Raw genomic sequence first — 19,406 nt, forward strand, 5'->3', positions numbered from 1 at the left:
TGTTATACACGGGGCATGTTTTACATTGCAATTTCAGAAATATCATTGCATCCACCAGAGATACTATTCTAAAACTGATATTCACACAATGTTTTTTATAATAATATGTTAGAAACATACAGTGTCGCATTTAGTATATACATTCCCTTGCTCGCAAGCAAAAAATTCCTAATCGCTTCTGTGTAACATGCTTTATTTTAAAGCCTAACCTTTAAAAACACTGTTGTGATATTACTAACAACTGCTTTTATAAAATTAATTTGACATTTCCATATATATACATCCTTTCAGTTATTTTATGTTAACAATGCTAAACTTAAAAAATAACAAGCTTATAGTAACATTAAAATGTCATATCATATCCAGTCAAACATTTGTCCATATATATATATATATATGTTCTTGTAACTGTTGGAAATACTCTTAGTGAAAGATGTCAGAATCTGCAGGAGGTCCTTTGAAAACAAAGGGACTATCTTATTTCAGTGGTTTCATTTTCTCTCTCTCTTCTTTCTTCCTTCTTTCCTTTCTTTCTTTCTTTCTCTTTCTCTATAGTGCCCATTACTTTCTAGTATAATTCTCAGTCTTTGTGGGAAGGGGGAGGGATTCCCATTCAGTATTTTATACTTTATCTCACACGGGTCTGTCCACAGCGTATTGGCATGCGCTCAGGTTGGAAGCTGGGTTCTGAACACTGGCGTATCCAAAGCTGGAGTGCTGCTTGGCTTTAAGTCTCAGACTAGCCAAGCTAGAGTTACATGTGTCCCTATAAACATAAGGAGGTGTTGGAGGAGCATAAGGACAGGCTGGCGTTGGCACTGCAGAATTCAGAGAGGGATTGCTCAAGTTGTTCAAGTTATTCAGGCTGTTGAGGCTGGAACCAGGGACCCCAGTGACTGCAGAGGGCACCATGCTTGAAGACATACTCATGGAGGAGATGGAATTCGGAGGGGAGAACATGCTCTGAGAAGACAGAGGGTTGACATTCATAGAGTTGAAGAAAGGAAAGCCTTTGGTGGAAAGGGAGGCAGAGGTCAGGCCTTTAGCTGCCCAGTTGTTGTAAGAATAGCCGGGGTACATATCATCGTAGGGTTGCATTAGACCGTTAAATTGTGGACCAAAGCCATTTTTGCAAAGCTCAGCCTGCTGGTTTCTTTCTCTCTTTCTCCATTTGGCTCTGCGGTTCTTGAACCAAACCTTTAAAATAAATAAATAAATAAACAAATAAAAAGGTCAGGCGCGGTTTAGTTATGCAAAAACTAAAATCACAGCTTTTTGCTAGCGGTGTAGGTAACATAAAAGATATCACGCATTCCTCTGACGAGAATTGACCAATATAAAACGAGACGGCATTTTTCACTATTAACAGACGTTTGTATTTAAAATGGTTACTCAAATCTACAACTCCCTGAAGTTCGCAAAATCGCCAGAGAAACTCTCCGGGAACCGCAGTGCATGCTTCAGCGATTTTTTGTTCTATCACATTCAGACTGTGGTAGCTGCAGATCATCACATAAAATATTTGTTTTAGAGCACACATTTTGCAAATTAGTTTTTCTTTTGTGATTCCGAAACACACATTCCCGCCACAAAAGACACCGCGTTTACAACATTTGCTCGCTGTCATGTTACAAACGGGAGACATTACGTGGAAAAAAAAATCCATCAAAACTGCAAATCGAATGCAAAACGCGTAGAAAACATGCAGAGTTTTGCCAGGGGAGAAAAATTATATTTCCGATTACAGATAGAGGGAAAATACTAATAAATCTCAGCAGCTTGTTTAAATTGCAAGCTCCCCGTGCGCTAATCTTCAAGAACCCCCAAACACTTATAAACAAACGTGTCCTCCTGCTTTTTGGCAAAGTTTCCCTTTTAACAACGTGCTAAATGAGATCTAAGGTCCCTCGCTCCAGACAATGGCTAAAACGTGTGCCTTTCTGCAAATCTTTCCAATCCACATCTTGGTGTCTGATTTGTCAGTCAGCCTCCTGCAAAGTTATTTTGTGTACTAGAGGCCTTCCCTGGCTCCTCTTTGTTTACACAAACGATGTTTTACATTACAAATCTCTAACTGTATAATTAATCCTTGACACTGCTTACACGCAGCTATAAACCAATATCATGCCCCACTCACATTCACAAAATATTGTCAACGTAAAGCAGCAAATGTTTCTCCAGCTATCTTCACAAAACATCCATCAGTTATATTGCAGCTCATGAATTAAAATATAAAGTGTGAAGTGGCTGCTAAAATTACCTTAACATTTTATAATCCGACATTTTACCCAGAAGTCTACTAAGGATAGAGAAAGAATGCAAAATGACTGTTTTCAGCAATGAACAGCCTAAATGGAGATTACTTTTTAATAACGATGAAACCAGACAGATTCAAACAGTCTGCAGTCCCGTTCTGCTTGAATTAACCAACAACACATATAGCCTGATTTTTTCCTCTCCTTTTTTATACTTCTTAATTACTCACTGTATATTTCCACTATTCAGTTCAGTCTGACGTTTAAAACTTGCCCATTTTTAATTAAAATATATTTTACTTCTAAATTTCTGTAGATTAAGTTAGTTCCTAATTGAAAACAGAGGCCCTTATTCATTTATTTTATAGGTCTAATCTAATTCTAAAGCATTTAAGACTAAATAAACTTTTTCCACAAATAAAACTGGTTTTTCTGTTTACTGTATTTTTACAGAATCCTTGTACAAGTAGAGCAACAAATGAACCATGGGTTATATCTGACAATAGCAAGGATCTCTAGATTCATTTTTGGTCTATTGTTGAGCGAGGGCCTCACAGTAATGGGATTGCATAGGATCAGGATTTGGCCCATAATCCTGATCACTTTTAGCACTGTGATAGTACCATAAATCTAAGGCGGGAAGCGGGGGGGGGAAGCGCTTGGGTAGTTATGAAACCAAAAGAAAGAGAAAATGCAAGGAAAGGCATGCCCCGAATGCCTATGAGGAAATAAAAGCCCTTGTGTACGTTGTATCTTTTTCTCATTAGAGGCAGCACAGGTTGAAGCCTGTTTCAAGTTGCTTTCTTGGCTAATGTTTTCATTAGCATTTCGATCAAAAGGAAGAGAACACATTGCACAGTAAGGGCGAAACGTGCAATGCACCATATTCCAAGGAGGGAGATCATAATCTGTCTCGCCTTGACATAAATGTCTTGCTCCCTGATGCTTTTGTGCAAAGGCTCTGAAGTTTGGAACGCAAACCGAAATCGAAAGCAGCTGCAGTCGGTTTAACGCTTCCCCCACAGCCAGGCACCATCGGTTTTTCGGCGTCTGTACCTACCCTGACTCTGGCTTCCGTGAGGTTGGTCCAGACTGCGATCTCTTCTCGGGTGGACATGTCCGGGTAGCGATTCCTCTGGAAAGTGGCCTCTAGTTCTTGCAGCTGCTGGCTGGTGAAATGAGTCCTCTGCCGCCGTTGCCTCTTTTTCTTGGAGGGATCTTCAACCCCGGCATCCTCATTTTTACTCTGCTGGCTTTTCTCTTTCTCTGTAAAAGAAGGGCACCCAGCGTTCAAAAGGCTGCTCCTTAATGCTACGAGAAAAGGTTGCAATTATTTCTCTACAGAGAGAAGGCTCGTTTGATTGAATTTTTTTAACCTATGTATTTACGGCTAAGATAATTAGGTGTGTATGTACACCCTATACACACTCTCTGCCGCATAGATCGATATATCCGATTCTATAGGTTATAGTGAGAGACTCTATCTACAGATTATATAAATACAGATAGAAGATGCAGATATATTTATCTGTATGCACGTAGTTCTGTATCCAGATACATAGCGTTATCTTCTCTGTACATATGTATTTATAATAAAAACGCTCCTAGTATTTCATGGAGACAATATAGTTATCAGACCTTGATTCAAATACACTTCCAAATACCAAGTAAATAATAGTCCCTACACGTATTGTATCTCGCGCATTAAGGTGCACTGAGGATCTGACTAAATCATTGTCCGGTTGAATACCCTTGCTCTCGCTTTCTGGACCCTCTTTCCCCACAACTCCCTGGTTAAAGGGCGCCGAGGGGTCTCTCTTCCTTTCTCCGCAGCTGGATGCTGGGGCAATCCGCAGCCAAATGGGAGCCGCAGTGAATCCCAATGCAAACCCGCCGGAGAGTCCCTGCAGAAGCAATTCATTATACGGGGGGAGGGTTTTCCCTATGCTCCCAATGAACACACAGACCGAAGGCAATCAGCCGGGCTCTGCTGCCAGGAGAGACGCTCCGAGGAACCTCAGCGCGGTTCCAATTCACCTTCCTTCACTCAAGAGAATATAAGAAGAGACTGCGGAGGAGGGGGGATCAGCAGCGAGACTGAGCCGGGGGACAGGGTGATGCAGAAGTTACCAGGGGGATTTTGTAAGCGGGGGGAGGCAGCAGGATGGGTGGGTTTAGCCGCAACCCGGAATGGACTCTCTTACCTGCGGCCTCGGGGCTGGAGGTGTCCGAGATGGTGTGCACCTCCAGCCGGTGTTTGGAGGAGTCCAGAGAAGAGCGAGACTGCCCCGCCGCTACAGCTGAAGCCATGACCAGTGCCGACTGGTGATGGTGGCAAGAGGATGAAGAGGAGGAGGAGGAAGGTGAAGTGGAGCACAGCTTATTCCCGGCTCCCAGGCGCTCCAGGCTTAACGGATCTTTCATGAAGTTCATCGGCAAAAGAAAGCCAAGTAGTTCTCTCTCTGTGTGCGTCTGTATGTGTGTGTGTATATATATATCGATGTATATATAGATATATACACACTGCACCCCACTCTCCAAGGCGCAGCGTTGCGGAAGGTGCAGGCTCAACTCCCTGTATGGCTCCCTGGTCCAGTGGGAGACAGAAAAGCAGCGGCGGTGGACGGCGTCCAAGAAGCAGCTTGTTACCCTTTCTAATGAAAGAGTCCTAAGAAGTCTAATGTGCAGGTCCAGCCAGCCTTAGCTAAAGTCTCAAGGAAAATATACACAGAGGCGCACGGGGTTTTCTTGGTGGCGTGAAGGCAGCAGGAAGAGAAAAAAATGATAAAAAAAGGAAAATTGGACCCTATAATAATAATAATAATATTCCTAATAATAATGAATAACCATAGGAACCAAGTCTCCTGCCTGACACGCTAAGGCGATGGCAGTGTCAGTCAGTAAGTGTCAGAGTGACAGGGGCAGGTAGATGATATTATATCCAAGGCAGCAGCAGCCCTCAACAGCTCAGCCACTCTCTCGTGTGCACACATCTACGCACAGCACCCAAGCGAGCAATGGACCCGATCAGCTCAGCCGCTTCCCTGTTTGCCCAACATCTTAAAACCAGAGGAGGCCTTCCCCGGGCAGTGATGTCACCCGACCCCTTCCCTCCCTCCTCCCCCGCTCAGGACCCGCTGCTCAGGGCAGGAATGATGTCGCTCCGGACCAATCAGGAAGAGCTAGGCGGAAGGCCGACTATAATAACCGCGACCTATCAGAGAAGCAGGGCTGGGCTAAGTAATTCACTCTGCGGGACTAGGGGATTGTGAAACCTGCCGTGCCCAAACTGCAAGAGATTGGGTATTTAAACGAGGTGATTCCAAACGGGGGTAAAGGCATATGTGTGTGTTGGAGAGTATGTCTATATATACCCACACATTTTTAGAAATAACATTTATTAACGTTCCACAGTGATATGGGGAAACATCATACTTCGCTGGCTTCACACATTTCTACACTGAAAAGCAGGCTGCTAAGGGAAAGAAGGAGAAACAAAACCGAACAGATCGTAAAATTTCAACCCAAACTATAATGGATATTACCCTAGTCTTAAAAAGCTTTTCTGTAATTGCGAACAAGACAAATAACAGCTTATAAATCCGATTTAAAAACAAACAAAACCTAGATTGTCAAAGAGAAATCACTCTTTTACACATGATCCTAGCAAGTGTTTAGTACTACAGCTCGTTTTACAGATTTGTTGAATAGAAACGACAACACTAAAAATACCACGCAAGTCTAAATGGCAGCTAATACATCAAATAGATAATAAATTATACAGCGTTATACTACTTTAAGTAATAGATTTTTTTGCCGAAAATTTGGTAGTTTTCGAATTATACCAATCTTTTAAATTTTATTGGAAAGCAATAAACGAGATTCTCTCTAAATGATCCTTACACTATATTTGTAAGCCTTGACATTTCTCACTTTTCTTTTACTATCTTATTTATTTTCTTGTGACAATTTCAAAGAAAATAAAACCAAAAAAATCTTATTTGTATGCAATGTATAGCCACCCACCATTTCAGGGAGATTTCAAACAACTGATCACAGAGACATTTTCTAAATTCCTTTTATTTTTAGAGACCATTTTCTTTCCTGTATTCTTGAACAAATTACCAAGTCAAACCAAAATTATCCAAAGGAAAGAGAACGGAGAAATCTAGAGCAACAATGTGACTACGATGAATCAGACACCGCTAACGCCGAGATATTACGGTGATGGGCGGCAGTACAAAACCCTGCCATAGGCTGCGTCTCAGAGCACCAACCAAGAGCTAATCTCCCTCCTACATTCTGATTTTGTTTCCGTGTCCTGCTATATTACTGCAGTATTTGTTGGTGTGAGATAGTAGAAACATGGGGAGTTCTTCAGGAAATCGCACAGCGTGGAGATTGTGTGTCCTTCCATGTTGGCCACATGACTGGAAGATTCTTCAATCAGAAGATGGGCTTGTCCGGCAGATAAAGCAAAAGGCAAATATATTTGAACCTATCCGTTTGTCTCCTTTCAATCTATTTGCAAGAAAACACCGTATTCCAAATATTTGCAGTAGGCTCGGGAGTGGCCCATAGCAGTGCCAAGGGGTTTTAAGTAGCACCCCATTGATTAGAAGAGTTCCGCCTAATGGCACGACCTAGTCCAGACACTGAAGATGTATGTGCAATTTACTGAGATTGTTCCTATACTTATAATTACTCTTCACAATTCTAGATGTCTGGGAGTTTCCCACAGATGTGACCTTTCTTAAGCCAACACAACTTCCAAGCTTCCCTTTCTTTTATTCATTTTTGACAGGTCATTCTTATTAGCTGATGCTCTTTCTCTCAGTATTATCTCTTGCAGTCTTACTTCTCGCTAAATCATACATATTACTTTAGCAGCCTGTTGGTAAAGAAGGTTAAATTAATTTACATTCTGCTCATTATCTGGTGTTTAAATGACGTGTTTTATCCCTGAGATTTGGCAAAGAATCTCTTTCCTCAGACCCCACAGCGTTTCGATGGAGACAATGCTCTTACATTTGTAGTGGATTTTAATCTGATAAGACTCTAATTTGCTTAAGTCTTTTAAATAGGGGGTTTTAAATGATTCTAGCCGTTTTCTTATTGAATTTCCTCTAATTCCCCCAAGATCATAAAGTATATGTGCAAAGTAAATATTTCCTCCCTTTGCACCGGCAGTAGATGACTAAGTCAATATGAATCCAGCTCCATTCTGCACAATTTGTTTACTAATCATATTCCAGTTTCTTCTTAACCTTGCTGTATTACTGTGGTCCTGTACTCAATAAATCCCTGAAGCCCTTGTTAATGAAAGGACTCCATTAGGACGAAACCAATGCCTCCTAGTGTCACTATTTTAAACGCAAGATTGGGACATTCCTGCGCTTTAGATTTGGAGGTTCAGAACTTCAGCAAAGTAGGTTCTGTCGGAGCAATATTTTAAAGGAAGTCCGGGAGATGGGTGGGTGGACAAGGCTAATATAACAATTGTTATTTTCTAATTCTGTATTTCAGGATTGCAAATAACGGTGGAAATTATATTGCAAATAACGGTGGAAATTAGAGAAGCACAAGACCCTTATTACCTTGACACAATTTGTAAAGGAATAAATCTCTCTCTGGCTAAAGAACAGAAGCGATCTGGGAGAGGGGTTGGAGGAGAAAGATAACAAGGCTTCTATTTTTATCTAGGGCTTCCACTTTTATACGTGGAGCATGAGCAAAGTGTGTGTTTGTTGAGGGGGAAGAGCTATTCTTCATTTATATTTTTGAAGACGGGGCTTTTTAGTTTAGAAATGCAAACCTTTCCTTGAATCCTGGGATTTAACTAAAAGACATATGTATGGTTTGGAAACTGCAAAGCACTTATTATGCACTTTGTGGCTTGCTCTGTAATGGGATGCTCTGTTGAATTCTAGCTTGTTTGGTCATAAATCATTTTGATTTTTTGCCTCTGTCATAAAGCTTAACATTGGTCAATTTTGTACACAAGACTCCACATGCGCAAATGCACGGTGTAACTCATAGTGAGCAATGGGATTTAATGTTCCCTGATAAGAGATTGAATTCGGTTTCCTTTTCTGTCGTACAGACAAATGGTTTGGAGGATTTTGGGGGTTTGACACAGAGTTATGCTGTTCTGTCACTGTATTAATCAACCGATTATGCATTTTAGTCTTATTTAGTGTTAGATTTTACTGTTCAACCCCATTTGGAAAAGCCCTGCAACAGAATCCTAGTGATTGTTCTTTAGCTTAGAAGGAAACGAAACGGTCAGTTCTCAACAGCTACTCTGCTATGGACTTTAACAATGGAAGAATATGAGGATGCGTGGCCAACCATGCTCCTTTTTAATAGGCATTTAAAAAGATTATAAATTGGAAACTTTGTATGTCTGTCTCTTTAGTGTCTATCTCCCTCCTCACATTCTGGTCCAAATTCTTAATTAATCAAAGAACAAGCGCCCACCCCACCCTACACTACACTACTCTACTCTACCCTGCTTTGAGGTCTTTATTGTCAGCTCTTTCCTGTTTCTATTAGTATGTCAAGAATAATTACACATGTAAGTGACTGCAAAACCATGCTTTTCTATATAGTGCACAGCATGCAGTTTTAGTGACTGTTGCGCATTTGAAATTCTGAGTTGAAGGATTAGGCGATTTATAGTTTGCAAAATCCTTTGGTTGTTAGAATACTAGGCGCTGATGGAAGAAAAAACCTCAGCTCTGCCAAGATTCTTTTGACAAAACCCTGGACTCCCTTTGGGTTCCTTTGCTCTAGTGGCTCTAACTGGCTCTAATTCCTTCTCCGATCTGGGTTCTAGATAATAGATCAAATGGGTCCCCTGTAAAAATCTGGATTGTGTTAAGAATTACGGGCAATATTTTTTTATATAGTTATGAAGCATCTCCCGGAACCTAATGGGCTATCTCAGATCCATTCCTACCTGAACATGTGTGTAGTGGAGGGTTGGAGTGGGGGGAAGTAGGAATAGAGACATATTCAGGTATAGTCAGAAGGGAAGACTACAGTCACTTATTTATAACACCGTGATTAAAACTCTACCATTGCTTCGCCCCCTGTCCTCCCCACGCCCCAGCCATGAGGGTAGCTAACATTCGGCATTAGTTGTCATGGTGACCATAAATCAGATAAATCCAAAAATACTCACCTTTAATTTGAGATGAAGTTTTTATTTCCCTAGTGAAATAATATTTTGTCAGCTGACAAAAGCAACTCCTCTGAACCTAATTGTAGGAATCCAAGTAATACAATACTGCTAAAGGTTTAAATTAAAACGTCAGAAGTTGTTTTATTTTTTAATTCTGGTAGAACCTTTGGTTCTCTTTAGATTCCAGATCCTCACAGCTTCTGTGCAATGGGGATTTCGGAAGGGGGGAAACAAACAAAGAAATGAAACAAAAACCCAGCACCTTTGATTATGGGCAGCTTTCATTCTGCGGGGTTCCTGGCGCTTTCCACTGAAAGAGCCAGTGCTGGCCACTGTCAGGACCGGATATCGGAGTAGATATCAGATCAGTGGTTTGATCCATTATGGTAAATCTTATGTTTCCTGATCATTTGTAACCGTTAGGCGGGGAAGAGAGGGGCGCTACAAATTCTGCACAGATTTAAACTGATCTCTGAATGAGAGAAAGAGAGAGGGAAAGAGAGAGCGAAATCTTGAAACAGGAGCTCAGCTGACCTGCTTAGCTGGATACTGCTGTGTTTACAAGACATACTGCAGGTATTTATTTTCCCACTTTTGCCTTCATCTACTATAAGATCATTGTTTCTAAACGTAATACTCTCCTAAATGGATAAATTAGTTCTCATGTAGAGTCTCCAGCTAGTCCTGTTGTCTTTTACCTTTGGCTTGTTGTCTTTCGCCTATCTTGGATTACTGGGTATTCTCCTAGATGAAGAGCCATTAATTACCCATTCAGTCAATATTAGGAAGACGACAAAGCTTTTTACATAGGATTAAGAAGACATCAGATTGTTCCATTAGTATATTCCTCCTCACGAATAAGCTTTCGTTATACATTTAGTTTTCCCTGGGGTCAGGCTAACAACTGCTGCATCTATTATTGTCAGACGACGACGAAAAAAAAATCAAAGGAACAATAAGTAACTTTTAATTCTCATTTTGCAGAGAATATTTGAAGGGAAACTTAAATTTGGGGTAGGAGCTGCTATAATCCCATTGCTCCTGGAGAGAGAGACAGTCCCAGTCAATTGCGGAGACACTGAAATGTAGCATATGACCAGAGTGTGTTGCTGATTTAGGAACTGGAAACCTCATTTCTCTTCCTTCAAAGGCTCCCACCTTCACTGGTCAGCTCCCAGTCTCTCTCTTAGTCCTAGGCCTCCCTTTGCTGTTTTAGGACTCTTTCTTTCCCAGGCCAGATGCTTTTCTCTGATCTTTTTCAGGATTCCCTCTTTCCTTCTTCTGAAGGTTATTTTCTCGGATTCCCTCTAACTGGCCAGGCTGTTGTTAGAAAGCCAAATGCCAATGGTTTCTCTACCCGTTTTTGGACACGGTTGCCATCCTAAATTACATTTTGGTACTGACACCACTGTTCAAGCAGCCCACTGTACTTCCTGGCATGCACACTTAGCTACGGTGACATTTTGGTGGTCTCATGTGGCTTTTCCACAATATCTGCACTGGCAGTGCCCCTGACATTTGTATCTCGCTGAACTAATAGGAAACAGAGATTTTCAGTTAGGCTGGGATCCGGTTGAATATCCATCCATCCATCTATTAGCCATCCACACCTACATTAGGATAATTGTTGATACTGGGTTCTTATAAGAAACTAGACTATGAATGGAGGGGCGACAGAGGGCTACCAAGCTTGCATAGTTAGCTTTTAACGTCTGTAAAAATGTGATAATATTTCTTTAAACAGTGGTGTACCTAACTTTTCAGGGGAATATGTGCATAAAGATGAATGAGCGGGAGAGTTTCTAAAAGTGAGGTTAAATTATTGAATATTCAGCCGCAAATAATAAGTTAAATAAGTTTAAATAATCAATTTGCGATGTTGAAAGCAATGGAATAACGCAATATGTTATTTCAACATTATATATTATGAACCTGCTATTCAGTGACTGGGTTATTAATTTCTTAACATGATTTCTAAAGTGGAATTTACAAAAAGATAAATAATAATTGCATATACTCAGTATGCCCTATCAAAAAGGCCAGGGCACCACACAGAAATTAAAATAAAATAATAATAAACAGTACTTATAAAATGTAATGTTTGTGGCTGTGTGCGCCCCTTCTAACCCCACCCCCCACCCCGCACTACATCGTTCTAGTAGTTTTATGTGGTTTGTCACTAAGAAATACTTTTCCTATATTCCATATTATGGCTAAATACCAGATTAGAATTTTTGCATTTGAAATTATTTGTAGTAAGAATATTTTCATATAGATATTAATATGACTATGTACATTCCCTTTATTCTAATAAAGCCTTTATTTTCTGCTGAGCTATGGAAATGTTCAGCACTTGCAGAAACTCAGCAATCATTTCTATTTTGTAGGCTCTCTTACTATGATTTCCTCCTCTTACATATCTTTTTTTCTCCAAAGTCATAGTGACTTCAACAGTAATTGTACAAAAGAAACTATGGCAGGATATGCTCCTAAAGAATAATTGTTTCGTGTTTCTGATACCTGACTTCCTAATACAGCAACTTAAAAGCCTTGACAGAAGGGTAAAGATTTGTTAGAAGTAAATGACATAAAAGATAAAGTCGCTGCATTTCCTTCTAACCAGGCGATACAAAAACAAGGCGGAATAAAAGATTTAAAACAGAAAACGAAAATAAAATAATTAAGCTAAATAAAGAAATATACTGTTTATATTACTTTCAAACAAATCATCCTAACATCTGAGGTCATTTCGGGAGTTATAATTATTCAGTAGGTATTAATATAACGGTCTGTACTTATACATAGCTCTATGTAGAACAAATTCCACGAAATATTACCATTTAAAAATTCCAAAAAATTGCCAACAAACTCAAGGTTTTCAGCATTAGTTCAACACATATTTTAATTAATGGTATTAAATATGTTTGGATAGCAATTTCCCCTTCAGTCTGAAGGGTAAAAAATAGACTTTCGATATTGCACTAGGCAGGAAATTTTACATGTAATACAATAATCTCGACTCATAATTAATGGTTAAGAAAATAACCATTTGTTTCTCAGCAAGGGAAGTAAAAGCTACCATGTCATAGCGCATATGTGGATATTATTTTTATAAATACTTAGAAGAATAAAACTGGCTTGTAAGGACTCATAAATTTATTATAGCAGAAAGGTCCCCACTTTCCCATTAGCTCGTGCTATAGTCTTTGATTAAGACCACCTGTTCATGGAGAAAAAAAAAGGTGAAGGGTAAAAAGGCCTTTGTTATTCTCAAACCATATATAAACCAATGTCATCCTTCCTCTCCACATTACTTAACAGCTATTACGTGTGGATCAAAAAGCCCAATACTCTGATAAACCTTATTTTTGCACAATTTAATATCATGTATTTTTTCGAGATGACAAATTATTGGGTCATAATACTTTAGGATTTGGAATTGTCTCTAATCTTGATGTTTAACTATCCTCTGGTCTAATCATTTATTTTTATAAGGAGCTCTCAAACAATGATTAGAATTTCCAAACGGGGGATGGGGAAACGAACAATTGCAAATCACTGAATGTTGGTTGAGAAATATTAAGCTATTTAGCCAAATAGGGTGACTACTATATTCTTACAAGTAAGTGTTTAACCACAAGACCAGGAATACTTACATTACTAGTTCAGTCCAGTTTCCTGTACTATTTATTCACTTCAATATACAGTATTTTATTTAAACAAAATAATGCTTCTCTTGGATTAAATAGGAACTTGAAATAGCGAGCTTGTTTTCTTCTATGTAATATGTTTCCATTGATATTTTTCTTTATTATATTTTGTAGTCACATATTAGAGCCACTAAAACTTGAATCAAAAGGGGGTGGAGAGATCCTCCTACGGTGGAAGATAGTTACCAAAAATGGTTCTTATTTTGAACTTTTAGCATCAATTTTTATTGGGAACTTTAATTTTAAAAGATGCTGACGCAAACACTTCCGATTAGGTACACAAAGAGAACATTTTAAAGCACAGTAAAAATGTGCAATGAAAGAGTATGAAAGGGTCGCATCAAAAGGAGGCGGATCCATCCCGACACTCCGCTCGACAGCTCCTGCCTGCACTCCTTACTCAGGCAACTCCTCTCCCTTCCCCCTTTCGAACTCCCTGGGAAGTGTTGCCTTAGCACACCACAAAAAAAAAAAAATAAATAAATAAAAAAAAATTGGGCACGAGCTGGCCCCTGAAAGTTGTTTTTCACAACGTGCACTCTGCTCTTTGCACGGGGAAAAATACCTCGCGAAGAATATCCATTATTAATTGAAGTGCACTCCCCATAGCAAAAAACCTGGACCCACTTAACTTCTTGGCAAGTGGGCAGCATTGTCCAGTTCCCCCCGTTTGTTACTTCTCGGTGCAGTGGCGCAGATGTGCAGCAGCAGAGGTCGCTGTTGGACCACGTTTTAGCTCAGGACCGGCCTACCTTCCCAAACAAGAGCTCGAGAGAGAGAGAGAAGGTGGAGGATGTGAAAGGCGTCTGGGAAACTTCCTCTGCATGTCCCCTATCCAAATAACAATCACCACACTTTTCACTAGACTCCAACCAGGACAAATCACTGCACACCTCAGACAAACACTTTGGCTTTTAGTTAAAAAAAAGGAATAAACAAAGAGGGAACAATTAAGCATCCAACCTATTTGAGTCTCTCTCCCCCTTTTCTCACTCACGAGTGATAGGGTGAGTGATAGGAAGGTGAGTGGGACTGACAGGAGGCGGCCTGGGGGGGGGGGCTATCGCTTACCGTTGGCGCTGGGATGCTGCCTCCCGAAAAGCTTGCTGCTGGTTGCCTCTTTCCTGCCCTCTGGAGAGTCATTGAATTCCCCCTTTTTAATATCAGAGTCTTTGGAGAAAAGACATTCAACTGTAGAGGGCTGCACCCCTACTGGAGAGAGGACGAGAGGGAGAGAGACAGAGAGGAGAGATTGTCAAATGTAGAACTCTGCCAAAGCACCATCACTGTGAACTGCAGTACAAAAAGTCCAGAAAATATTTATCTTCAGTTTTGTTGACTATTAAAGTATCAGCTCTCTGCATAGAGAGAAAATAATATTTGATCAATCTGCACATCAATATTTGTAAATGTAATATGTGATTATGCAAATCTACGTGCATATTTTGCGCGCTCTCTCTCTCTTTCCCTCTCTCTCTCTCTCATACGGATAATACACGGATAATAAACCACTCTTCTGCCTACATAAAGAATATCTTCATATGACTCGATCGGAAATATTGTCCTTACCTAATTGAACGCAAGCCGATACTAATTTACGACAGTTGGACTCCATCACCCGTTATCTGTAAAACATCAAATGTATTGGATTTTATTTAAAAAATGCTTATGAAAAATCAAACCTCAAAGGAGCCGTGTTGTAGTCATTGTGAAACATGTTGCTAACATATTTTCGTAAAGATTTTTACAAAATAAATTTAAAAAAAATCAGAATCAAGTTCACTTATTTTTCACTCAGAAAGGGACACACTGGTATTAAAAGGCAATCATTATGATCACAATGATCAAGGCGATTAGACATTTCTGCCTTTAGTTCCTTTAAAGAGTCGCGTAATTTATTTGTGAATGGCGAACGGACTTTTGTAGACACTTATCTATTTTAAAACTTTGCAACCAAACTTTTCATTAGCACATTTCAACTCTGTTGTTTGTTGATTCATAATCGGCTCAGAGGATAGAATACGTATCACGAACAAACTGAGTTTAAATTAGACGGTAACATTTGATGCAGGCAGATTTAGCCTTCCTATAAGTAATACAGAAGGGGCTTCGCACTTTCAAATAATCACCTGCTTTAAAATAATGTAAAATTACTAGCGGGTAATACGATCCTGCGCTAGGCTCAATTTCATTTAATTATATCTTTCTCTGTATTAAGTTCTAAAGGCTACCACGGCCCCCTCTGGTGTAGGAAACCCTCATACCCCATTGTGCTCTGCTCTCTGTTCAGCGAGGTTTAAACAGTAAACCAAGCACCAATGGAGTAGTTGTAGTTAAGAGCAGGTAAAATAGAAGCACAAGCAGATTGCAGAAGTGTATCCTAGGGAGAAAATCATTTGTATTCATTAAGTATACGCCGCTGATTACACGTGCTGCTTCCCTGTCCTGGGGAAACCCGACAATGCGAGCCATGAACGTCCTCTTTCTAATCTAGCTGGGCAGGCAGTGGGAACCTGGTCTGTGACAGTTTAGGATCCTCAGCCTGGGAGCACTTGCTGGTCGCGGCTGGAGGTGCGCCTTCGCTAGCCCTGTGCCAAAGAGCAGCAGTTTGGCTGCTCCAGATTTAGTGACTCCGCAGTAAAATCACAGGATTAATGCCTGATTGAGATGTCTGTTCGTGAGATATTACAGAATTCATTATCACAGCTCTCTACTAACTCGATATGAAGTAACACAGATGGGATTTTATTAGTCCAGGCTTCAAATGTTTACTTATGATAATTTCTGGGGAAATTTGCATGTCATCATCATTTCGGTAATCTTTTCTTTCGTTCCTTCTTCTTCTTCATTTTTTATTGTCTGAACTGGGTGTATTATTAGCTAGTGCCTAAAATGCCGCAGACTGGCGTTTACAAACATTTTTGATTAAATAAATAATAATAAAATAACAAAATAATAATTAATAATGTACATGAGTATGGCTGAACCAACCAACGTTCACATTTTCCAACGCAGTTTGCAGCTCTGTAAATAACACGGATTTTATCCAAGGAAATGAGACTTAAAAAATCAAAAATAAAAACCAGTGGTCAAGGCATGTTTCTGAGGACATTTCTGACATTTCTTATTATGATGCAGGAATTGATATTCAAAGCCAAAGACGGATTTAGGAAGAACTCTGATCTGCATTACATGCTCCTTCCGATAGCTGGGCCTAGTACATGAACTGTGGCTAAATTTTTGGGGAAGGCAATTAAGAAGACCTTAATTCCTCTCTGATGGTCCTTAAACCGGCTCTGTCAAGACAAGCCTTGCATGACAAATTCAGTTGCCTTGCCTCTTCGTTTTCCTTGATGGCTAATTTATCTAACAAATTGAGATGCGCAACTTTTTTTTTTTTCGAATGGGAAGTTTTTCTCTCCCCTCAAATGCTGCTGTCCTGGGATGAATATATTTTGTTAGACAGGATTATTACACTCTTGGCTTCAGCCGCTCAAATCCCAATTACACCGCTGATTTTAATTTTCTCTCTTTTAATTTTTATAAGAAATCTCAACAGGGGCATGGGCATAAAAGAAGAGGCAATTTTCCGTTGACTACAGAAATGGCAATGCTGAATCATTTAGCAGTGGCTCTGCTCTCCCCTTTGGTTTTTATTTTATTTTCTCCTATCCACTTTGTCACTTTCAACTATTTAATTATTTTTATAAATGAAAACAAATAGCAAACTCATAGACTGTTGCACTATTTTCTTTTTCTCGGATTGCTGGGGAAATTCAGTTAATTAACAATCTGCTCCCAGCACTTAAATTATAGCTGACCTGGATTAATAATAAGCAATATCAGGTGAGTTTTACACATTGGTGTTATTTTAGAAACAAATTAATCTGAGGCCCTGGCAAATATCTTGCAAATCATATGCAAAACATTTTAATATCAAAGAACCACCGGTCATAATTTGGAGTAAGCAGTTTTTGCAATATGGTAGATGTTATTGTAGGTGGTTCATAAACGAAATCGGTGCTTAATTTAAAGCCTAATCCTGTAATCTTTATTCACTTGAGTAATCCGTAGTGACTGCTCTCGTGAGTAAGGGTTACTTGACTAAATAAAGGATGTCTTCTTGTACTGGAAATACAAACATGCCTTGCTATTTACAATCTAGTAAACACAGGATAATGATTTAGATTATTTCTATTGTATTAATATTTCTTGAAGGTTATATGCAAGGCTATTCATTTATCGGCACACACATTCCACTTTCTCATGTAAAGCAAATGCAATTCCTTTGTGCTCCTCGTTTACTTCCCAGATATGCAATTGTCTGAAACTAGGTAAAACTCTTCAAGCTTTAGGTGACTTCTTTCCCTAACTTGATTTAAGTTTCCTTACAGTAACTGATGTACTTAATTTTAAAAATAATGTTCTGGAATGCTGCGTTTAGGAAAGAAATTAAGGTACGCATAGTTAAGAGAGGAAGCGATCCACAACATTTTCATTTTATTTTGGAGGGGGAGAAGGAAAAAAGCACTGCGAGGAATGCAATCGAGACAATATTTTCCCTCCACAAACAACGTACAATTAGCAATCTAACTAATAGTAACATAAATTAACAAAACGCACTAATTTAAAAGCATTATTAGAAAGACACAATTTTAAAATTGTGACCAATCTGAACTGATCTAAATAATTAAACTCTCTTCGGCAAAAGGGCCTGGCTTGCAGGTAGTATTCTCAAGGCCTCATTTAATAGATGGATTTTTTTTCCTAGGCAAAACATTAGATGCCTTTAAAAAAAACCCCACGCTCAGTGACTTGACTCCTTTTATCTCTTGAACGCCAATCCCTCCAGATGTATTAACGTGAAGTAGGTAGAGGAGGGTTCAGGTAGCTGCACCGTTTTCCGAGACAACTCACGATCTTCTCTATTGCCTTTGAACTGCCCCCATCGATCATTATTGCCATGAGTGAAAAACAGCGCAAAGTCCCCAGAACGGCTCGACTCACGTCTGTCCGAACTGCCCTAGCTCGCGAAAAGAGACATCAGAGTCACACAAATCACCGATCGGAAGGATCCCCGCGCAGTGGAACCAATTCTCGGACTCGCATTATCTCACATCCCAGGGAAGGATGGGCCTCCACTTACCGGCTACTAGTTGAGCTTTCCACCTCGTTATTCTTTCTTCTCCTCCTCGAGACTGAGCAAATCCTGGGGGCTGGCTTGACTGCAGCGCCAGCGGCGCGGGGGCAGAAGTAATAAAGGATCCAAACGAGAGCGCAGGGTTCCGGGGGGGGGGGGGGGACGGGCCACGAGTGTATTCGCTGTGGGATCGGAGATCTTCCAGTGTCTGACTCGCTCTTTCTTTCACTCTCCGGCTCCCTCGCTTTCGCCCCCTCTCTGCACTGGGAGCGACGTGACGTCAGCAGAGATTCCACCAAACTCACTGCACCGAGGCGCGGAGCCGAGGGGGAGCGCAGGGGGCAATGGAGCTGGGGAAGGGGAGGCAGAGACAGCGATACGCCGAGGGGAGCTGCGCGGGGAAGCGGGTGGGATACGAGCTGCAAAGAAAGAGCCAGGCAGAGGGACACACAGACAAGAGAACCAGGAAGACGGGAGATAATAAAATAGAGTCAGGCTGGGGAATAGAGACAGGCACCGCACGAGAAACCGGAGTGAAGGCAGGGCAATGAAGAGTAGGATCTACATTACCTCTCTGCTATTTTAGCCTTTGTATGTCAGACACACGCGCGAAAATCGGAATGATGAGTCAGGGAAGGATGAAGAGTAATAGAAATTCTGAGAAAAAAAGTGTGCGTGTGTGTGTTTGGGGAAGTGGGAAAAAGAAAAGAAAAACAGGATAGGAGGAGAAGAAACAAGCCAAGGAATAAGAATAGTTAGAGCTAAAGAAGAAAACCGAGGTGAGAGAGAGTGTGGTCTGTGTGTGCTTGCTCCAGAGAGAGAGGTGGGATGGGAAAGGCAGCGCTGCTGAAGTCTGTGCAAAGGGCCAGGTCATTTTACTCCCGCTCAGGACTGTTCCACTAGTTCAAAGTCAACTCGGACCAGACTGAAAACACATTGCGGATCCCAGTGTGCAGTTGGGAAGGGGAGGCACTGGTCAGTTTTAATGAAGGGATTGGGATGTACAAGACTCAGAAGCTCATTTAAGTCTAGAATTTCCTCTGCTGTAGATGCACCCAACAAGTTCACACAGGGTCGCTGATAACTCATTTTTTAAAATGACGAGGTTAAGGGTT

At 40.4% G+C, this 19,406-nt stretch overlaps 1 protein-coding gene across 4 annotated transcripts; it reads right to left on the reverse strand.

The window, feature by feature from the left end:
• Window positions 1-376: 376 nt before the first annotated feature.
• PITX2 (paired like homeodomain 2) lies at window positions 377-18,381 on the reverse strand. 4 transcript variants are annotated; one of them, XM_030563751.1, is made up of 5 exons: window positions 18,298-18,381; window positions 14,721-14,776; window positions 14,223-14,360; window positions 3,316-3,521; window positions 377-1,197 (listed from the first exon to the last, which is right to left on the reverse strand). In XM_030563751.1, exons 2-5 carry the CDS (start codon window positions 14,764-14,766, stop codon window positions 634-636), a joined length of 954 nt encoding a protein of 317 aa, XP_030419611.1. In that variant the 5' UTR covers window positions 14,767-14,776; window positions 18,298-18,381; the 3' UTR covers window positions 377-633. The 4 variants fall into 4 exon arrangements, with proteins under 4 accessions (XP_030419611.1, XP_030419610.1, XP_030419612.1 ...); XM_030563750.1 differs by having other exon boundaries at window positions 14,223-14,363; XM_030563752.1 differs by lacking the exon at window positions 14,223-14,360.
• Between the last annotated feature and the right edge of the window lie 1,025 nt (window positions 18,382-19,406).

This window comes from Gopherus evgoodei, chromosome 5 (assembly GCF_007399415.2).
Source record: "Gopherus evgoodei ecotype Sinaloan lineage chromosome 5, rGopEvg1_v1.p, whole genome shotgun sequence".
NCBI lineage: Eukaryota > Metazoa > Chordata > Testudines > Testudinidae > Gopherus > Gopherus evgoodei.